This window comes from Petaurus breviceps, unplaced genomic scaffold (genome assembly GCF_028583685.1).
Source record: "Petaurus breviceps papuanus isolate PSGF00001 unplaced genomic scaffold, PetGlider_PUasm1.0 38, whole genome shotgun sequence".
Lineage (NCBI taxonomy): Eukaryota > Metazoa > Chordata > Mammalia > Diprotodontia > Petauridae > Petaurus > Petaurus breviceps.
In genome coordinates this window covers 31431456-31452685 of record NW_027186304.1, presented here as the reverse complement: position 1 = coordinate 31452685, position 21230 = coordinate 31431456, and the positions used below count along the sequence as shown (strand labels likewise).

Sequence of the window (21230 nt, the reverse complement as noted above, 5' to 3'; positions counted from 1 at the left end):
TCTTTGGCATAAAAGAGATTTTCTTTGCTTCAGGCTCCTCCTCTGGAATGGAATCCCACTCTTTTCTATTCCTGTAATAGCTCTCTGTGGTTAGATCTTTCTCCTTTGCCTGTGCATTTTTATTTTTATTTTTTTTGGTAATAATTTAGTTTTTATATAATAACCTCTAGACCTGGGGTATGGGGGGGGGGTGCTTTTAGCCTCTAATCCTCTTCAATTCTCCCTTCTGATCTTGAACTCAGACCAAGACCTCCAGCCTCCTGTAAATGCCCATAGTCAGCAGCATCCCGCCCCACTGCTTCTGCACTCATTTGGCCTGTGATAGTTCCCTCTCACCCTGATGGTCTCCACAGTGCATCTGTGGTCTGGTGCTTCTTGTCAGCAGAGATTTTGTAGATCTTCCCCAGGTCAGATGCCCAACTCCCTTCACTGGGTTAAAGTTTCTGCCTCCCAACCCCACTAACCCCCAGGGCTTGCTGCTTATTGTTTAAGCAGCTTGCATCTTGTGTGTTTACTCTTCTCGAAAAGGAAGTCTAGTCCTGGGATTTTTCTTTAGGTCTTCTCCAATTGTCCCAAGAGCACCCCCTCTTCTCCCCCCCTCCCCCCATGTGTTTTCATAGCTCTATGTTCTCCCAGAGGCACTATTTTATCTCTTTTGTGGAGGAAAATCTTGAGAGCCTGAAATTTTCTGACCTACTCTGCCATCTTCCCACATTGTTGTTTTCTAAGATAGCCTCTTTGTCATGTGAGAAGCTGCCCAGTCTTGTGTGATCCTGTCTGTGGTACTTGAAACACCACCACCACCCTTTTTTTTTTCTGGATGCTTTCAGTATTTTGAGATCTAGATCTAGACTTTGACCATGGCATTCCTGGCCTTTAAATTTTTCTTTCAGGAAGTGAATGGTGAATTTTTTCTGTTTTCACTTTGCACTCTGATTCTTATAGACTTTTAAACAGTTTTTATTTGTGATTTTTTAACATAAAGCACCCTGCTTTTTTTGCTTTACTTTTGTAATCATGATTTTTTGAGGAATCTAATGATTCAAATTATTTTCCCTGTTTTCTTCTTAAGTACTCATGTCGTCCTTTTCCTGTGGTTGTTATAGTATTACTCCCTTGATCTAGAGTTTTGGCTATCTTTGGATCTATTATAATTCTCCATAGTGGTCTGTTTGTTTTTGTGTTGACTCATTACTTCATTTTTAGAGGAAAGGGAGGTGATCAGCTCTGTTTTGTGTCTACCTTGGTCATTCGGGGTTTTTGTGTTGACCTTTGCCTCCTCGAGTTTGGCCCCTCTTAGGTCATTTAAAGGAGGTCCTGCTTTGAGCACCATTGTGTTGACTGGTCGCTGCTTCTCTTGAGCCATCCAAGAGCCTTCATGGGTTTCCAACCACTCTGGGACTTTCTTGGGGGGAGACGTTCTGCCCACATACACCAAATCTTTCAGGCTGCAAGTGTCTCTGACCAGTTTTTCATTGTCTTAGGAGACATCTGGCTTGTTTGCATGAATGTAGACTCTGCCTTGGCTAGTAACACCCTTTCCTGTTGTGCATGGTCTTCTGACTGACTTTTAATGCATTTCTGGGGGAGTAGAAATCACAGTTTCTCATTTCATTTCTTGATCTGTGATTTTTTTTTTCACCCACAGCAGTTACATGGGACCTGCCTCCATTCTGACTGCTATATTGGCCTAAAGTCTGCTTTAGATATGTTGGATTTGAGGTTCCAGAAGACTATCCAAGCATGGCTTATCTCGGGAGGGCTCATATGGGTTTTAAGAACACTGAAGGTCGGAGGGGATGATTTGAGTCTCTTTGTATAGACTTGATTGGTTATTGTCCTCCATTCTTGAAGAGGGCCAAAATGATATGATTAGGTTATAGTGTGTCTGACTGTGACTCATCAGACAAATATGAGCTTGGAATATTCTACCATAGGGTGGGTACAAATAGTCCATGTAAACATTTGGGGCAGATTCTTTAAATTTGCACATTCTGCATTTCTTTTGAGCTTCTTCAGTTCTTCTTTGCTTATAGAGCACAGCACTTTCACTGATGGGGGTATATCATCTGGATGATCCTGTGCCAGCATCTCCCATGTCACACAATCAATTCCGAAGTTCTTCAGTGAAACCAGTGTCCTTGTATCTCTTCTTCTGATCACCACATGAGTACTTGCACTGTGTGAATTCTCTATAATAGTCTTTTAGGCAAGCATATGTTTGGCATTCAAAGTGGCCAGCCCATTGTAGTTGTGCCCTCTGAAGTAGAGTTTGAATACTTAGCAGTTTAGTTCAAGAAAGAACCTCAGTGTTTGGTACTTTATCCTGCCAGTCGATCTTCAAAATCTTCCTCACATAATTCAAATGGAAGAAATTTAGTTTCTTGGCATAGCACTGGCATACTGTCCAGATTTCATAGGCAGTACACACTTAATAATAAAGCCATGAAGATGAATTTAAATAGCAGGGTGACATGAAAGAAAAGAATAAGGTCAGGGGCACTGCTTTAAGGACAAAGACATGAGGAGGTCTAAAAAAAAGTATCCAGTAAAGGAGAGAGGTGATGGATATTTGTCTTCGTACCCTGTAGTACTTTGGAGTATAGTATAGAATTAAAAATTATTAGATTAAATCTAGCATAAGATTTGGGAAGCCCCCTGGCTGTATGTGCTGAGCTTGCTTCCTTAGACATTTTGAGAAGATTGTGAACTCTAATTTAGGATTTAACCATATATTGTAAACTAGTGTCTTTAAAAAAGTATCTATGATCAAATTATTAATATGGCCTTTTCTGGATTAATTTTATCTATAACTTCGTAGAAGATGAGATAGGGCAGATAAACATTTTTCTAATATTAGTGTTTGTATTCCTCAGTAGTTTGGGAAACACTCAGTTTAACCAACCCAGATTCAAATTTTTCAGAGTTAAGTTTATATGTGAATATTAGGGAGTTAATTATGTGACCAAATTTAAATGCCTTAGCTTTTCATTATGTTTTTCAAAGTAATGATGAGAGAAACTAAACTCTAATATGTTGTTTTTCATCCAGGCCTCTTCCTCATTTACGAAATGGAAAAAATTATTTCAGACCTATTGGTAATCCAGTATTTGCCAGAGATTTGTTAACATTTCCAGACAATACTGATCATTGTCAAACAGGTAAAGGATGTTATTTCAATAGGGATAGAGACAGAAGCTATCTATTTGGTAAATATATTACATACCAAATCAGGTCTTTTTTAGCAGTACTATGTGAATTCATACTTCGTTTTTTTTTTTTCCCCCTTTTTGGAGGGCAGTTGGCATTAAGTCAGTTGCCCAGGGTCACACGGCTAGTTTTTGTGTTAAGTGTCTGAGGCTGGATTTGAATTTGGGTCCTCTTGATTCCAGGGCCAGTCCTCTAGCCGGTCCACCTAGCCACCCCCATACTTTTAATTTTCAGAAAGTTAATTTGTCTATGGAAGGCTATTATTAATTGTTGGCAATTTTATTTGTCATTCTTAGTCTGGGAGGAAGATATTTAATATAGTTATTAAAATTAGCATATTCACTTAAAGAAAATATTTCATTTGTCCTTAATTTAATACATTAATGGGGAAACTTCTTAAAATTTGAAGTTAGATTTTCATTAATTTTCTGTTCTAGTGTTTGGGATGCTGTTAGGAGATACCATCATTTTGGACAATTTGGATGCTGCCAACCATTATAGAAAAGAGGTATGTTTATTTATTTGAGTTTTTTTTTTTTTTTGTCTCTTTATATTACATTTTTAAGGAATTGATTTTGCAGTTCACATGCAAAAACAGACCCATTCACAGTTATCTAAGACAGTTATGGGACAATCAATCCTATTAGCAATTTGAGAGAAAACAATGCAAAAAAACTTAACACCATTCAAAATACTTGAAATGTCAATACACTTTGAAAGTCTGGTCTGATAACATTATGTCTTTCCTATACTTGTAAATATTGTAGACTAAATAATTTAGTACATTTTGGAAGAGATTTGAATTTTGATAATTTGACCTTGATTTCAAGGGTCAAAGGAAGGAATTATCCAAAATTATTTTATTCTATGGGAGTGGTTTGATTGACCCATTATGTATGGGTATGTATAGCATGCCCACATATAAATCCTACATATGGGCTGTAACATATACAGTATTTTATTTAAAATGCCTTACAAGTTCATTCTTTCAGTACAACTCTTTATCAGTATATGAGTTGCCTTGGAGGCCTTTGAAAGATTAAACTCTGAACATGTCTCAAACTGAACTCTTTATCTTTTCCCAAACTAACTCTTCTTTCTGATTTCCCCATTAATTAGGAGGGTAGCACATCCTTCCAGTTCACCTAGGTTTACAGCTGTCTTACACAATCAGTTGTCAAATCCTATCATTTCTACCTTTGCATCTTCTCTTGTATAGGCTCTTTTTTCTCCTCATAGGCTGTCACCACACTAGTACAGGCCCTCATCATCTCACACTTAGACTGTTGTAATAGCCTGTTGTTTGGCCTTTACTTTAAATCTCCCTTCTCCTAAATCTCCCTAGAACCTCCAAGATCAGATCTAATATAAAATCCTCTGTTGGCATTCAAAATCCTTTATAGCATTGCCCTTTCCTACCTTTCTAGTCTTCTCCACAACTTGCTCCCTTTCACAGGCTCTGAGATTTTGTGACACTGCCCTCCTTATTATTTACTGTTTCTTACATAGGACCCTTTATATTCCTTATAGAAGATATTCCATACACTTCCTCTGGGCTTTTTACTATCTGGCTCACATGCCTGGAATTCTCTTTTCTCCTTATATCTGCCTTTTGGCTTTCCTGGCTTCCTTCAGGTACCATCTAAAATCCAACCTTCTTCAAGAACCCTTTCCTTAACTCCCTTAAGTGATAGTTCCTTCCCTCTAAGAATATCTCCAATCTTTCTCTGTCTCATTTATTTATGGTTGTTTTTATGCTGTCTCCCTTAAAGTATGCATGTATGCACACACACATACATAGTGTGGGCATGCAGGCTTAGGTTAACTGATATATTATTACTGTTGAACTTACCTCTTCTAGCTACTATACTGTATATCTCATTCTTCTCACTGTCCTCTCCCTTTAATCATCTGACATCCATTCTTTTTTTCTACTGCAACTGCATTCTTGCATGTCACTAGTGGCCTTCATTAACCCAATCTATTGCCATTTTTCTCAATTGTTAGTCTTCTTTACAGCCTTTAACATGCTGTCTCCTTATCTTTTTTTCCCCTTTCCCTAAATGTGATTGTTTTCCTTTAGCCACATCTTCTGCTTCCAGAGCTTCTGCTCTTACTTTTATGCAGACCATTCCTAAGTTTATATTTCTAACTCCTCCAACTTTGTTGAACCATGGTTCAACATTCACAACTGCTTTCTGGATTTGTCCGTTTGGCTTACTATTACCTCAGATTCTTAACTGAGTTCCTTATCCTCACCCAAATCCAGGTTCCCCATCTCAATTTCTGAACTTTTTAAGGGTACCAAATAGTGTCCTTCGACTCTTCCCTTTCCTCCTCGATATCCTATCATTTGCTAAGTCCTGTCTACTCTTCTTTCATAATGAATTCCAAGCACACGATTTTCTACCCTCATTCCCAGTGTTAGTTTAGATTCATACATTTTGCTTACACTACTTTTTAGTTACTACCAAAGTAACTTTTTATTATTCTTCCCTTTTCCCCTCCCAAAGAAGTGGCAGCCCTAATTGATCAGTCCCTGGCTAGAATGTTTAAAAGATATAGTTTAAAAGAATAGTATTTCCCTACCAGAGGAGAGCAAATTGTATTCTGATTTTCAACAAAGGGAAGAGAATAGAATCTGAAGACTAGAGTCCAGTGAACTTGACTTTGCTTTCTCAGAAAAATACAGATTAAGTCATTCATGAAATGGGTAATGAGCTTCTAGCGTGATTGCAAAGATCCAATATAGTTTCATCAAATATCCCTTATATTAGAATAATATCAGTTCCTTTTTGGATGGGGTTATTACTAAATCAATAGATTAAGGAATTCAACAGTTTTAAATACCTAGGTTTTTAGCAGTGCAGTGCTAAAATATTTCATACTGGCCTTTTGGAAAAGATGGAAAAATACTGGATAAATTTAATAGTTTTGATTCTGATGAAATGGATGAACTCAGAGAGTTCATTAATGATTCAATGACACCTTGATAGGAGGCCTATAACTTTGACTTTTGTGTTTTCTCTTCTTTTTTTTTTAATGCTTTGAGGTTTGCAAAGTACTTTATAATGATTTCTTCATTTGATTCTCACAACAACCTTAGGATGTAGGTGCTATTATTTCCATTTTACAGATGAGGAAACTGAGGCACAAACAGGTTAAGTGACTTGTCCAGGGTTGCACTGTAAGTGTCTAAGGTTGGATTTGAATTCAGGTCTTACTGACTCCAGGCCCATTGTGCTATCCATTCTCCTACCTAGGAGAGAGGTTCGTGTATGCCCTCAGCACCCAGAGAAATTTAATAAATACTTTTTTCATTATCTTTTTATAATTTATTGATAATGTTGTTTACTCACAATAGGTTGTTAAAATCACCCATTGTCCTACTTTGCTAACAAGAGAAGGTGATCGAATTCGAAGTAATGGAAAATTTGGAGGCCTACAAAATAAAGCTCCTCCAATGGACAAACTTCGTGGGATGGTATTTGGTGCCCCACTTCCAAGACTTTATCAGACCCTGAGTGTCCACATAGGCAAGTCTGTTAGCTATGTTAATTATCTATTTATGGTATAAACAATGAGCCTAAATGTTGAATTTGATGTGAGATTCTAACGGAACAAATGAAGTAGTTATACAAATGTGTTTGATGCCAGATGTTGGCATCCTGTGTTTTCAGCTTTGAGTACTAGGAGATATCTTTTTCTTTCATCTTTCCACCCTCGTAATTTATTGAAATATTGTCTATGTTATATCTATCACTAGTTCCTTTTGTATATCACCATCCCTCTTTGCCAGATAATAAAATAACATTGTATTCAACTCCATGATCACTTATCCAGCTATCTTGAATATAGCCAGGAACAAGAAGGAAAGAAAAAAGAAGTATCTGACTACCTGACTGTCATACATAGAATTCTCTCCCTTCTAACCTTCTACCTCCTGGCTTCCTCCAAGAAACCCAAACTTTTTGCAAGGGGCCTTTCCCATCTCTCCCTACTCCCCTGAACTCATAAAGCTTTACCTTTCATATTGCTTCCCATTTATATTGTGTCTGAGTGAGTGAGAGGTGTGTTATTAAGCTTTTCATATGGGCTAGGCATTGTACTGAGTGATGGGTGTTCAGAAAGAGGGAAAGGACCACCCCTACCCTCAGTTAGCCCACAGTCTGACAGGGGAAACAACAAGCAGACAAAACTCTAGACCGAATAAACAAGAAATAATCAAACCATTGCAATTGAGAGGCTGTTAAAGCCTCCCTGAAGATGAGGGGATTTTAGATTTAAAGGAAGGCAGTAGACAGAGATGAGGAAGGAGAACATTTCAGGCATGAGGTACAGCCAGAGAGAATGCCCAGAGCTGAGAGATGGAGAACAGCTGAGAGGTCAGTGTCACTTTATTGAAGAGTACATGGTGGGAAGGTATAAGAAACTTGGAAATAACAAGAGAGGCTAGTTAATAAAAGGCTCTGGAGTCCAGGCTGAGGATTTTGTATTTGCCTTAAGGCAAATAATAGGGTTTGAGATGGTTAGACCTGTGCTTTAGAAAAAATCACTTCAGTGGCTGAACACAGGATGACTTTGAGTGGGGAGAGACTTGAGGCAGGCAGACCTACCAGCTGACTATTTCAGGTATCCAGGCAAAAGCTAATGAGGGCCCATACCAGAATGTTATGGGCCCTCTTCTCCAGGTCAGTTGTTTTTCCAGTAAAATATTTTACATTTTCTTCTAATTTTTCATTCTTTAGGTTTTTTTTGACAGATTTTTTTTTTTTATGGAGGGGCAATTAAAGTTAAGTAACTTGCCCAAGGTCACACAGCTAGTAAGCGTTAAGTGTCTGAAGTCGGATTTGAACTCAGGTCCTCCTGACTCCAGGGCCAGTGCTCTATTCACTGTGCCACCTAGCCACCCCTATTTGACTGATTTTTGATGCCTCATAGAGTCATTAGCTTCAATTTGACTGATTCTAATTTTTAATGAATTATTTTCCTTGGTTAATTTTTGAACTTCCTTTTCCATATGTTCGGATTTTATTTTTAGGGAGTTATTTTCTCCAGTTAGATTTTGAACCTCTTTTCTCACTGCACAAATTTTACTTTTTAAGGAGCTGTTTTCTTCACTGAAATTTTTTTTTCTATTTTGGGAATTGTAATTTTAAAATAATTGGTCAGTTTATCTTCTACCTCTCTAATTTGGCTTTTAAAATCCTTCTTGAGCTCTTGTCTGTCTGTTCTATACACAGTTGTTTGTATGTTTCCATCTTTAGAATGAGTTTCTTGAGATCACCAACTATTATTGCTGTCCTTTGTATCCCCAGTGCTAAGCTCAGTATCTTCTATATCATAAACACTTATTTGTTTTTTTGACTTCCCTTGATACATTCCATACATTAAATATTCACACATTTTATTTATACAAGAGCCCTTGAGACAGGATTAAAAGGATCAGAGGAAGCAGAAAGGAAAGATTTGGCATTTACTCAGGCTCTTTATTTACATCTGTTTTACACAGTTACAAATTTGATGTTTTGATTTCTCTTTCAATAACAGATTACAAGCATCAAGTCAGAGGAGACAGGGAGAGGTACAAAAATAGTCACACTGACAGGACCAAAAATTGAAAGTTGACAGTTTGACAATGAGACAACATGAAAACGCTATAAAAAGAAATCCATTTATTTAAAAATATGACAAATTGGGGCCATTGAGGGTATGGGAAATGAACTTCCCATGCCTCAGCACGTGTGTAAGCATTTTGGTGGATACTACACTTAGAGTTCAGGAGGACTTTGGTTAAATCCTGCCTCAGACACTTTTTGTGTGATGTTGGGCAAGTGACTTCAGATTCCTCTACTATAAAATGATGAGGTTGAACTCTGTGTCTAAGGTCCCTTCCAGTTGTACATCTATGGTCCTGTGTTCATATCAATATTTGTTTGCCAGTTAAATATTTTAATAAATATTAATATATATTTAATTTGTTAAATATTAATTTTATTAATTAAAATTTTATTGTTATTAGAATATAATATAATAATAAAATTAATAATATAATATTAATAAATAACTCCATCATAGATATTTAAAGGTTTTTTTGTAAGTTCATTCTTAATACAGTCAGTAGTGATTATCTGAAATAGTCACTTCTATTCTATAGTAGTCCATTGTTGGAAGCTAAAGGGCCTTAGATTGACCAGTAATACAAAGCAATAGATCTATTAAATGATCCTTTATACTCACATGGGAACACAGTTTAACCTGTATGGAAGTGCCTAAGTATAAAGGGAAAATGATGACAAGGAATAAAACCAGAATCTAGAAGATGGAGGGTACCTGGGATCTGTTTGTTTGCACTCACTAGTGGAATAGAGGTAAACTAGAATCCAGAGAAGGGGGTCCTTGGATGCTAGGCAGTGAAGAGGGAAGCCACAATATTCATTCAAGAACTGCTTCCAAGACTTTGTTCATTGTTAAACCAAGTTCTTAACATTCCCATTGTCATGCCATGTATCAATGTAGATAAAGGATGAACAGAGGATCACTTGTTTTTTGGTAGGGGCAGTTTCAGATATTTATGATTAGTTTTTTACCTCTGACATCACAGGGAGATTGCTTGGGAGATGTAAGTTTCAGCTAGTTTCAAAAAAGAAAGAAAGTGCCTGTCAGGAGATGGTAGCATATATGCAATAGCAAGGGCCTGTCATAAGATTGTTCCAGGCCCCCCAAAATAGCACTTCTTTTGATCTTGTATATATGAAGTCTTTTTCCCCCCTTAGTAGACTAGAAAAGTGTTATAGCACTATAACCGGTAATTTTTTTCCTAAAAGCATTTGGGGTTAAGTAACTTGCTTAAGGTTACACAGCCAGTTATTTTTTGTGTGGATGCCAAGTATCTGAGGCTGGAACCGATCCTGGGAGTCTCCGGACGCCAGGGCCGGCGCTCTTATTCACTGCGCCACCTGGCCGCCCCCAACCAGTAATTCTTTTTATAAAGGATCTTCCTCAAAGAAAAAAATCTTGACAGCTGTCCACAATGAGGAGTGGAGGGATCTTGATCTGAAGAAAAAAATAGCATTTGCCAAAGTGAGATTACAAATCTGTCAAAATAGTTACCGTCCTTACTAATATTTTCATTAGATTTCTTTGTTTTCTGGTAGATCTTCTTCAGCAGTATCGATCAGCTGTGTGCAAACTCAATAGTGTGACTAAGGAACTTAATGCTCAAATAGACTACCTTAATACTCCAGATATGCAGAAGAAAAAGCAGGAGCTTAGTGAACAGGAGAAAAATCTGGAACGAATAGAACAAAAACTTGGTATGTGTTCATTTTCTCTTAACACTTATTCTGTAGTGGAGGTTTATGTTATTCTAAGAGTACTCAGTATAGTGGGAAAAGATGGTGATGACAGATAATTCACCTCCAAGATACCCAAACATGGTCCTTAAATCCCTTCACTGTAACTAAGTAAGATTTGAGACTTGTGTTTTTCTGAATTTTATAGCCAATTTGGTTATAATCTTATATTTTCCATCTTTAAAGGTATGACTCCAACAGGTAAATGTGAATTAGTCCGTCAGGCAGCTAAACTCAATACGTCAGACAGCCCAATCCCTCCTAAAAGAATGAGACGGGAAACGACAAAAAAACTAAATAGGTAAGTCTTTGTTTCCTTCAATTTAATTTGATTTTAATAGTGATGGTTATACATATTGACTCAATTCATGGCAAGATGCATAGAATTGATGTTTTCTTTATCTTAAGCAGGAAAAAGAGGAAGTGTTAATGAGAATGAAGAACTTAAATCCCATTGCTCCACTTGCCCTGGGTCGTTCTGATTCTTTGAATTTTTTTTGTTGTGGTGATGGTGGTGGTGGTTAATAACTTAGCAAAAATCACACAGAGAGTCTGTTTTGATTTCTTTTTGTGAATACTTGAATGCCCCACCTTACTTTTCTACTTTTCCTCCAAACATGGTGGATTCTGCTTTACAGAATGACTAATTATTAGAATCAGCAACCTACTTGAATTAATGTGAAAAATTCAATCCAAACCATTTTGTACATTGATTCTTTGTACATTGACATTTATAAATTTATAAATTCATAATTGTGGCTTAGTGAATTGGGTGCCATTTAGATTTCATGTCTTGTAAGCTACAGAATCATCTTTGACCTTTTGTCCTCAAGAATATAATGTAAATGTCTCTTCATTTATTGTATTTGACTTAACCAAACCGATAGGACTCTCTCATGTCTGAAGTGGTCAGTGAGACTTGTTTGAGAGTGACTGATTCAGCGCTTAAATACTAAATACTTAAATGTCTATACAATTTCTAAAAGATATGTAAGGGGATGTTCACATGAGGTGGTCCCTGGAGCTGACTGTGAGTATTATGTGCCCCCACTGCTCTGCTTTAGTGAAGATTTTCTTAAGTGTCTAACATGCATTGAAACAAGCAGGGCACTTTTGGGCAATCAGCCAAGTTGTTTTCCTGGTGATGAAAATTTTTACCACAGAAACATACCTCTGAGTTATAATAGATTCTAATGAGGAAATGATTCATGAAGTAATAGATATTTGTTATCCTGAAACGACTATTTTGATCACGCAGCTTTTTTTTTTAACTGAAGAAACAGAGCAAAGAGATGTTAAATATTTTTTTCATTAATAACAAAACCTAATCTCTTTATTTCTAGTATGTTACTTTTTCTTCTCCACACATTATATAAAAATACTTTTATAAAAAATTTTTGGGAACACATCTGTCATTCAGTGAGCTACATCTAAGCAGGTGTTTCTGTATAGTCTTAACAAAAATTTTTAAATGTTGTTATTGTCTTTCCATTGATTTCTTTTGGTTGGAAGGCTGTTCTTAAAGAAAACATTTGTCCTGAGGGGATATTTATATGGCTTGGAAATGGATAGTATAGGTAGTTGAAAGGGGGGTATTATGGAAATAAAGAAAACTGGCAATTCATATCAGTATGTAGTAGTGTACCATATTTACAGAGAATGAATCTTAAACTTATTAATAGAAACATTTATAGCACTTTTCTAGTTTTCTTATTAGTCAACATGCAGTTATCAGACACCATCATTGTGTCAGGCACCATCTTAGATAGATCCTAGCAATACAGATAAAAAGAATCTAACAGTTCTTTCTCTCAAGAAATTTACATTCTTAGATCTCTAAACATGTTTATCTAAGATCATCTGGTAAGGAAACTTTCTTTACCAAAAAGGTCAATGTGATCCTGTGAGATCTGTTATTTTGAGTTACTAAGCTGTATCACTAATTCAGAGTCCAAAGCTAACAGTGTAAACCAGTGCTTCCTAGCCTATGGGCCACAGATTCTTGGGTGGTAAAAGTTATCAAATATGTCATCTGGCAAGATGTACTCTTTTTTTTTTTTTTTTGCTTTTTGGAGGCCAATTGGGGTTAAGTGACTTGCCCAAGGTCACACGGCTAGTTTTTGTGTTAACTGTCTGAGGCCAGATTTGAACTCAGGTCCTCCTGACTCCAGGTCCAGTGCTCTATTCACTGCGCCACCTAGCCACTCCAATATACTTTCTCAAGTAATCTATAACACAAATATAAGAAAGTAATCTATAATACAAATGTAATTCCTTTTATGTAAGGAGATACTGATTTAGACAGTTCCAAAGAATAGACCTTTTAAGTAGTAAACACATGATTTCAGGGGGGAAAAATCAGCATATTTTTTAAAATAACTTAGAATTTAAAATGAAAGTCATTTGGAGGTCAGTGGCAGGGTTCATAGCGAGTAAGACCAGGCTGGAATGTATAACAAATGGGGAACTTCAAAGAACAGGAATTTTTTAAATCTCCTCAAGGAAAGATATGATAGGAAGATAGACTGATCATGGGGTGAAAAGAGGGGAGAGAGCACAATGCTTTTCTACTGGCAACATTTCAGTGTCAACAGAAAGCCAAGAAGGCTTCCAGTTTGTTGGGTGGGCAACATACATGGACAATAGTAGAAGGTAAGTATAGATAGGTTGCATCTGCATCATTTGTGGGGATTATAAAATCTGTGAGATAGTATATCTATTTAAGTATTTCGTTTTTTAAAAAAGTATCCCATTTATGCATATTATTATAATGAAGATTTTTCTAATATATTAAATTACTGCTTATCCAAGTTAATGTGTGCCCTGTAAAGTAATAGTATTTCCTAAAAGAAAAATCCATACTTTGGATTTGTCGCTCATTTAGAAAAGATTCCTTCCCCACTTACATTTCTGAAAAGATTTTCTAGGGGTGGCTAGGTGGCACAATGAATAGAGCACCAGCCCTGGAATCAGGAGGACCTGAGTTCAAATCCGGCCTCAGATACTTGACACACTTACTAGCCATGTGACTTTGGGCAAGTCACTTAACCCCAGTTGCCCTGAAAAAAAAAAAAAAGATTTTCTATATGTTGAATTGCCATGAAATAAGAGAGATTAGTAGCTCTTAAATCTGATCTGTGGTCAGAAAATAGAATGTTAATCAAGTTAATGAGTTAGACTATGCCTGAGAAATATCAAACTACTTATTAGTTTTGATCTTTAGCATGAACTCTGCATATTAATTAAATATATCAGGTTTTTTTTTTAAGTTACTGAAGAACCAGTAAATTCTACTCTTCTGAGAGTTTTAGTTCCCCTTTTGATTTTAAAATTTACTTTTAAAGTCAACTTAGGGTAAAAAAAACCTTATCATTTGTCCATTGACACATACATTGCTCATAATTATGTTTTAGTTAATTGACTAAATATTTAAATTTGAAAGTTTTATAATAGTATGTCATGATGTTTCATTTCTCAAGTAGCATCTTCCTGGCAAATAAATGGAGCAAATAAACAGAGATGGAAATGAAATGTCAGGTATGAGAAATAGCATGGAGGATGTTTTGACAAGAACATGGTGTTTATTAAGGAAAAATAATATGTAATATGTCATGAAAGGTAGACTGGAGGGGTGGCTGGGTGGCACGGTGAATAGAGCACCCTGGAGTCAGGAGGACCTGAGTTCAAATCCAGCCTCAGACACTTGACACGCCTATTTAAAACAACAACCGTGTGACCTTGGGCAAGTCACTTAACCCTAATCGCCCTGCATTCCACCCCCTCCAAAAAGCAAAAAGGAAGAAAGAAGGTAGACTGGGGTCAGATTGTGAAAGGTTTTAGAGGGGAAACTTAGGAGTTTGTATCTTTGAGTAATTTTTAATTAAAAATTATTGAAGATGTTTGAATATTGGAGTGACATAGTCAGATCTGGGTTTTAGGAATAACAACTTGGGAACTGTTCAAAAAATGGATTCTAAATGGGTGAGGATGAGTAGGGAGAACAATTAGGTAGCTGTTACAGTTGACCAGGCAAGAGGGAAAGGTATGAACAAGGGTGGTATTTTGGTATGAGTAGAGAGAAGAGAATAGATGTGACATGATGTGGATGTAGATTCAACTAGCAAGACTTAACAACTGATTGGATGTGTGGTGGAGAGGTGAGAAAGAAGGAAGAATTCTGGATCACTCTAGGATATCACACCTGGAGAACTGGATGGGTGCTATTATTCTTTCCAGCTAAATTGACAGTTAGCTCTGCACTGTAGTTTACAAGCTTTTTACCATCATAAATGTGTATGAGAAAATTATTACACTCATCCACAACAGTTTGCATGGATATTGAGATAAAATTCTACTAGCCAAAAATTTCCTGCTATGATAAAAGGTTTCTTCCTTCTCATCTTCCCTCCCTTCCTTCTGCCACCCCACGGAGAAGGCAAGAAGTAAATACCCATTATACATAGGGAGTCATGCAAAACATTTCCATATTAGCCACATTGTGGTGGTGATGGTAGTAGGGAAGCAAGAAGAATACAGAAAATGGAAAAAAAATGTTTCAATTGCATCAGTTCTCTCTCTGGAGGTGAATAACTTTTTTTTTTATCATGAATCATTTGGAATTGTTACGGATCATTGCATTGATCACAGTAGCTAAGTCTTTCACAGTTGGTTTTCAAAATATTAGTGTTACTGTGTATAATGTTTCTCCTAGTTCTGCTCATATCACTTTACATCAGCTCATGTAATTCTTCCTGTGTTTTTCTGAAATTGTCTCCATCATTTCTTACAACACAATAGTATTCCATCACACTCATGTATCATAACTTGTTCAGCCACTCCCCAGTTGATGGGCATCCCCAATAAGGGATTTCAGTAGAAATAAATCTGTAGTGCATAAAACCTAACATTTTCTTCTCCACCTTGACCAGGATCATAACCAAATCAGATGTGTGACAGTTGGCGGAGGGACTGTTAGTCTCACTAAGAATGTACTCACTTCTGCAGCTCTGCTTCAGGAGACCAAGAGGGTGACTTACCAGACTGAATATTTCTGGGGACAATTCAAGTACCAAGGACATGAATTTCCATGTCTGTCCAGATGGGCCTGGAAGCATCCATTCAAAAGAGGGAATTTTGTTGGACAATATGGTCTTACTGGAAGTATCCCAGCATCTTATTGCTCATTTATGATATATTGCAAATGTGTCAGAGGAGAACATTAGGCAATATTTCATCCTGAAGAAAATACATGTTGAATTCCAGTATAATTACCATGGATGTTGTGGAGAGATGTTTCATGATGACAGACTTTTTGAAAAACTGGACTAGTTTGAACTTAATGAAAATGTTTCAGCTGTTGTGAACTAGAGAAATTACTCCAGAGATGAGGTGTTATAAGGTATGAGAGGAAACCATTATTGCAGAGTTCACGGTAAGAATGTAAATCCACAGGTGTTTGGTAATTCAAATGTTACGATGCTTCAAAAAAACATAAAAGTGACCACAGTGTACATGCAATGTTGTAGTGTTTTAGATTCTAGCTGCTTATCTGAATATGTACAGTATGTACAGTGTGCGCAATTTTTTTATAAAGAATCGTTTGACTTGATGCTTTTTTTTATAAAGTCTCAGCCTTAATGCTACATTAACATTGTTTTTGTAATTTTTTATTACTCTTTTTTAAAAGGTATGGGAGAGTAAAATTATGCATTCATGCAATAAATATTACTGTAAAAAAACATTGCTGAAACATTTAGAATGTGTTATCCATCTAGTATGTAACGGTATATGGAATTTTGTTCACAAAAAACAGTTTTCAAGTAAAATCAGCTGTTTTGTGTATTTATCAGGAGTTATTTTGGGGGATATTTATGCATCCCAGAAAATGTGTGGTTTTAGATCTCTCTGAACATGCAGCAAAATTAAAAACAATTGTTTCCTTCTTTTTGAACAGGTACTGCTTGTTCTAAAAAGAATGAAAATTTGAAATCACCAAGTCATTGTGGTTACAACCATTGCAAAATGACTTATTCTATTCTTGTGTAAGCTAGTAATATCAAACAACTCTTACTATCTAAAATTATTCAACTATTCAGCTTAAATTTACATATCAATACAGCAATAATAGATAAATATTCAGCTTTTGTTATAGTTTTGTTCCTTTGACTTTAGAAAAATCTAAAACCTGGCAAGAAGAATAAGCAAGTTATTGCTTATGACCAAGATAAGTTTTAGGAGCTATTTCCCCAAAATCTGAATTTTGTTGCTTTTTATCATTTACCCTAGGCATCCAGATTCTCCTACCTTTCTCTATGTGCTGAATCATAATATCTAAAACAAAAATAAAACTTCTGAAAGTTTCTTTAGAAATTACCCCCATGAGAGGACATTATAAAATGTAAAATGGATAATTTTGACTACATGAAATTGAAAAGTTTCTGTACTAACAAAGCCAGTGTAACCAAGATTAAGAGGGAGGTGGGAAATTGGGAAAGAATCTTTACAACCTATGTCTCTGACAAAGGACTCATTTCTAAAATATACAGAGAATTGAGTCAAATTTATAAGAATATAAGTCATTCCCCAACTGATAAATGGTCAAAGGATATGAACAGGCAGTTTTCAGAGAAAGAAATTAAAACTATCTATAAGCACATGAAGAAATGCTCAAATTCACTATTGATTAGAGAAATGCAAATCAAAACAACTCTGAGGTACCACATCTCACCAGTCAGATTGGCTAAGATGACAAAACAGGAAAATGACAAATGTGGGCAAATTGGAACATTAATGCATTGCTGGTGGAGTTGTGAACTGATCCAGCCTGTCTGGAGAGCAATCTGGAATTATGCCCAAAGGGCTATAAATAATTCCATATCCTTCGACCCAGCAATACCACTCCTAGGGTTATATCCCAAAGAGATCATAGAAGTGGGAGGAAGATGCATATGTACAAAAATGTTTATAGCAGCTCTTTTTGTTGCAGCAAAGAATTGGAATTTAAGGGGGTGCCCATGGGGGGGAGGGGAGAGAGGGGGACAAAATGTGAAACTCAAGGAATTGTGGAATTGAATCCTGTAAACTAAAAGGAAACAAACAAATTAATAAAAAAAAGAAAAATTACCCCCATGATCACCTAAAATTTTGTCTAAGTATAAAAAGGTATCTTGTGTCATCAGTATGGGGAGTTAAATATTGCTGAAAAACATTAGATTTTATTAATACTTCCAAATACCAAAGAAGTCTAAAGATTTATTGCAATTTGAAAAATGATGACTCGATGGTCGTGCAAGACTTGATTGTTAAAATTTACCATCCAGTTAAGAAAGGTCTCATTCTTTTCCAGTGGTATTTGCTGGGGGAAAGGGGTAGAGTGTTTCTGTCTCATGCATTTAAATGTAACTGAGTGTCATATTGTGTGTAAGTATTAAAATACTATATATTGTGTTCTAAAATTGTAAAAAGAAAGGAGAAATGTTTTTATTTATATTGTATCAGAACCATTAATGGAAGTTTGGCTTAATTATGGGAAAATAAGCAGAAGCACCAGTATTTTATTTCTATTAGTTAAAAAAGTCTTAAGTTCTCATTACAAAAGAAGAAAACTGGCAGAGGTGAATACATTAAAGACAGCGTTCACACTGCTCTTTTAATACCCATCCAGACCAATGAATATTCATCATGGTATTTGTCCTAATAAACCTAATATCTATCATAAATACAATAAAGAAAACTGGACTAATATTTCTTGAATATCAAAATGAAGATGCTTAGTAGTAAAATTGTGGATTTTGGAAACAAGAAGAACTTGTTCCCCTTAGTTAAAGATAAACTTCTGGTGCATATTTTCTCCCACTAGCCTTCCATCACTTCTTTTGCAGATTATTCGTGTCATTTTGGGTATATATTTTTGTGCAGCTTTACAGTAAATTTGTACTTGTAAAAGTGAAATTATATTTATTTAATTTTCATTAAAAGAATTTAGTAGCACCATCTGTTTTAACAATTGCTGTAGAGATTGTGAGAAGGAAATGTTTGGTTTTTAAAATTGTGTGGGTTTATGTTTAATTACTACTTAAATATTAATACCCCAAATAGTAAGAAATTTCTGTTTTATACTTTTAGCCCCTTTGTGACATGGTCACACAGTCACTAGGAAATAAAAGAAAAAGAATTAGATTTTTAGTACATAATTTTGAAAGGCTAACGCTTAAGTACAATGTTTGAAAGCTATGTAGTTTTGTATCAATAAAGTGTCATTAATGCTCACTTTGTGGATATGATAGTTGTACCCCACGGATTCCACTTGTTAAATATTTTCATGCAGAAAAGAAAAATCTTCATTACGTATATAATTGTTTATAAAGATGCTTGTTTTTTGCCTATAAACTATGATGTACTTGTTTTTGTAAGTTTGTTTTCTTGTTCATTGTCCTTTTGACCCCTCCAAAAAGATGTTGAAACCGAATGTTACATATGCATGGATGCGGTGAAAGGGAGGCAAATTTCCTAAGCTTATTATGAGAGCAACAAATAAAAAAAAATAGATTCTTATCAAACATAATTTTTTTAATGATGAATCATTCTATTTTATCTTTACATTTAAGTTCCATAAAATTCAGGAGTGTCATTATTAAAATAATTTTCTTTTGGGAACAAACCAAATGTGCAAACTTAAAAGTAGAAAAGTTTTCAAGGTGGCAAGCTGTAGTAACTGATGCTACAAGTTGGCACAACTCGGAAATATAGAATTTAAAATCTTCACCCTTAAATCAGACTAGCAGCATCTTAAAAATTTTGGCTCTAGATAAAAAAATGGGTAATAATCTACAGTTAGCAAGACAACTCATACAGTTTTTGTCATTAAATCTCAAATTACCATAAGATTATCAAATACCACAATTCCCTACTCCTGCCCACCTGATTTTCTACAATGAAACTTTTAGTTTTCTGTGCCTTACTATCTACCCTTCTTCTACATCAGAGGTATCAGATTCATGGCCCACTGCATGTAAAACTCCTGAGGTGGGGGGAGGACCAATATCAAAATTTTGAGGAAATATTTAACAAAATAAAGAAACAGCAGAACATAGATACATGTGGTTTTCTAAGTCAATATGCTGCCCATGGGATCCGTTTCTATTTGAGTTTGAAACCTCTGCTTTATGTATTCTAGACTTCTTAACACTGTTATCTTACCTTATAACCTAAGGACATAAGGGTTTTATCCTCTGCCCTGCAGTTGAGCTCTTTTTATTTTTTTGTATCCCTTCCCCCAGTTAGAATGTGAGTTTTTTGAGATCAAGGACAGTGTCACTTTTCCTCTTTATATCCCCAATGTTTTTTAATACAATGCGTGGCAATGCATGGTAAGCACTTAAAATTTTTCATTTTTCATTTCATTTTTATTCATTCATCCAATAAACACATTACATTAATATTAAATCTAGTGGAGTAAGTTGGTTTGCCTGCAAGTACAGTTTGGTAAAGCTGCATTCTATCAGGCAGGCTTACCTATTCTTTGGGGTTCTTGAAAAAGATCAAATTGAGTTTTACTTTGGATATTTGTAGATACACCATCATAGTGACCAATGAACCTATTTGACTTCACATAGTGTTCAATATATAGAAATGAAAAACCAATTTTAACTAAAACAGTAAAACTAATCATTAGAATGTGTGCTTAGCAAGAAGAGCAACTGATGTAGGATATTCTGTTGTGTTGGGCAAGAGTCAGTTGTAATATTTTAGAACTGGAAGGGTTATCTACCTTATCACTCTCATTTTTTAAAGATAAATTTCTGTGCTGAAATTACTCGTGTTAACAAATTGCTCAGTGATAAGTTTCTTTTTTGCATTTTTCAGATGTATTGTGCAATGGTCTATTTTAATTTTTGAAATATAAGGGATATTTTTCCTCTTCTATATTTCCAAAGAATGGGCTGTATCTCCCAAGAAAAAGCAGAAAATTTACTGGAACTTAATGAAAATTCACAGAAGAGGAAGCATAAAGATACCAATTAGATTGGTTTAAAAACATCTTTGTATTGACTTATGTGAATATATATATATAATTAAATATTCATGTTGTTAATTGTCTAAAGATTTTCATACTGATAGAAATTAGTTTTTTTGTTCTTAATAGCTACTTTTAGGGAGAAGTTTTTAAGTAGGTTTGTCTAAGTTTGTGTAGTTTTCGTTTCTGAAAAGTTAAGAGATGTCTTGGGGTTTTGAATGTGTGGAGTAAAGCTTCAGTCTATCCTTTATTTATGGAATATTAAAAACTTTTCAGTAAATGACAGTGCAAACATAGTTAAGTTTCTCAATGTGAATTGAATCTTTTTTTTTTAATGTATTAATGACCCTTGTTTTACAGATGAGGAAACTGAGAATAAGTGTGGCTAGATGACTTGCTCAAGATCACAAATAAGTCCTGGAGCCAGAATTTAAACACAGGTTGATAAATCACGTAACTTCAGAGTTGGAAATAAACTCAGAGACCAAGTCCAATGCGTACCTGAAAAAGAAACCCCACTTCATTGTGCCTGATAAATGGTCATACAATCTTTACTTGAAGACCTTCAGTAACTTAACTCCTAAGACAACCAATTTTACTTATGCATAATTGTAATTGGTTAGAAATTTTTCCTGAGGGGGCAGCCAGGT

The 21230-nt window shown here is 35.5% G+C and overlaps 1 protein-coding gene across 1 annotated transcript in view; it reads left to right on the top strand.

Moving 5' to 3' along the window:
* The window catches only part of SMCHD1 (structural maintenance of chromosomes flexible hinge domain containing 1), a 194946-nt gene extending 175970 nt beyond the window's left edge, over positions 1–18976 (top strand). The window contains exons 43-48 of the mRNA XM_069099718.1: positions 3052–3161; positions 3648–3718; positions 6575–6746; positions 10368–10526; positions 10752–10866; positions 15494–18976. Of these exons, the coding sequence (XP_068955819.1) occupies positions 3052–3161; positions 3648–3718; positions 6575–6746; positions 10368–10526; positions 10752–10866; positions 15494–15518 (652 nt within the window). The 3' untranslated portion in view covers positions 15519–18976. The remainder of the gene's footprint in view (positions 1–3051; positions 3162–3647; positions 3719–6574; positions 6747–10367; positions 10527–10751; positions 10867–15493) is intronic.
* The last annotated feature ends 2254 nt before the right edge of the window (positions 18977–21230 follow it).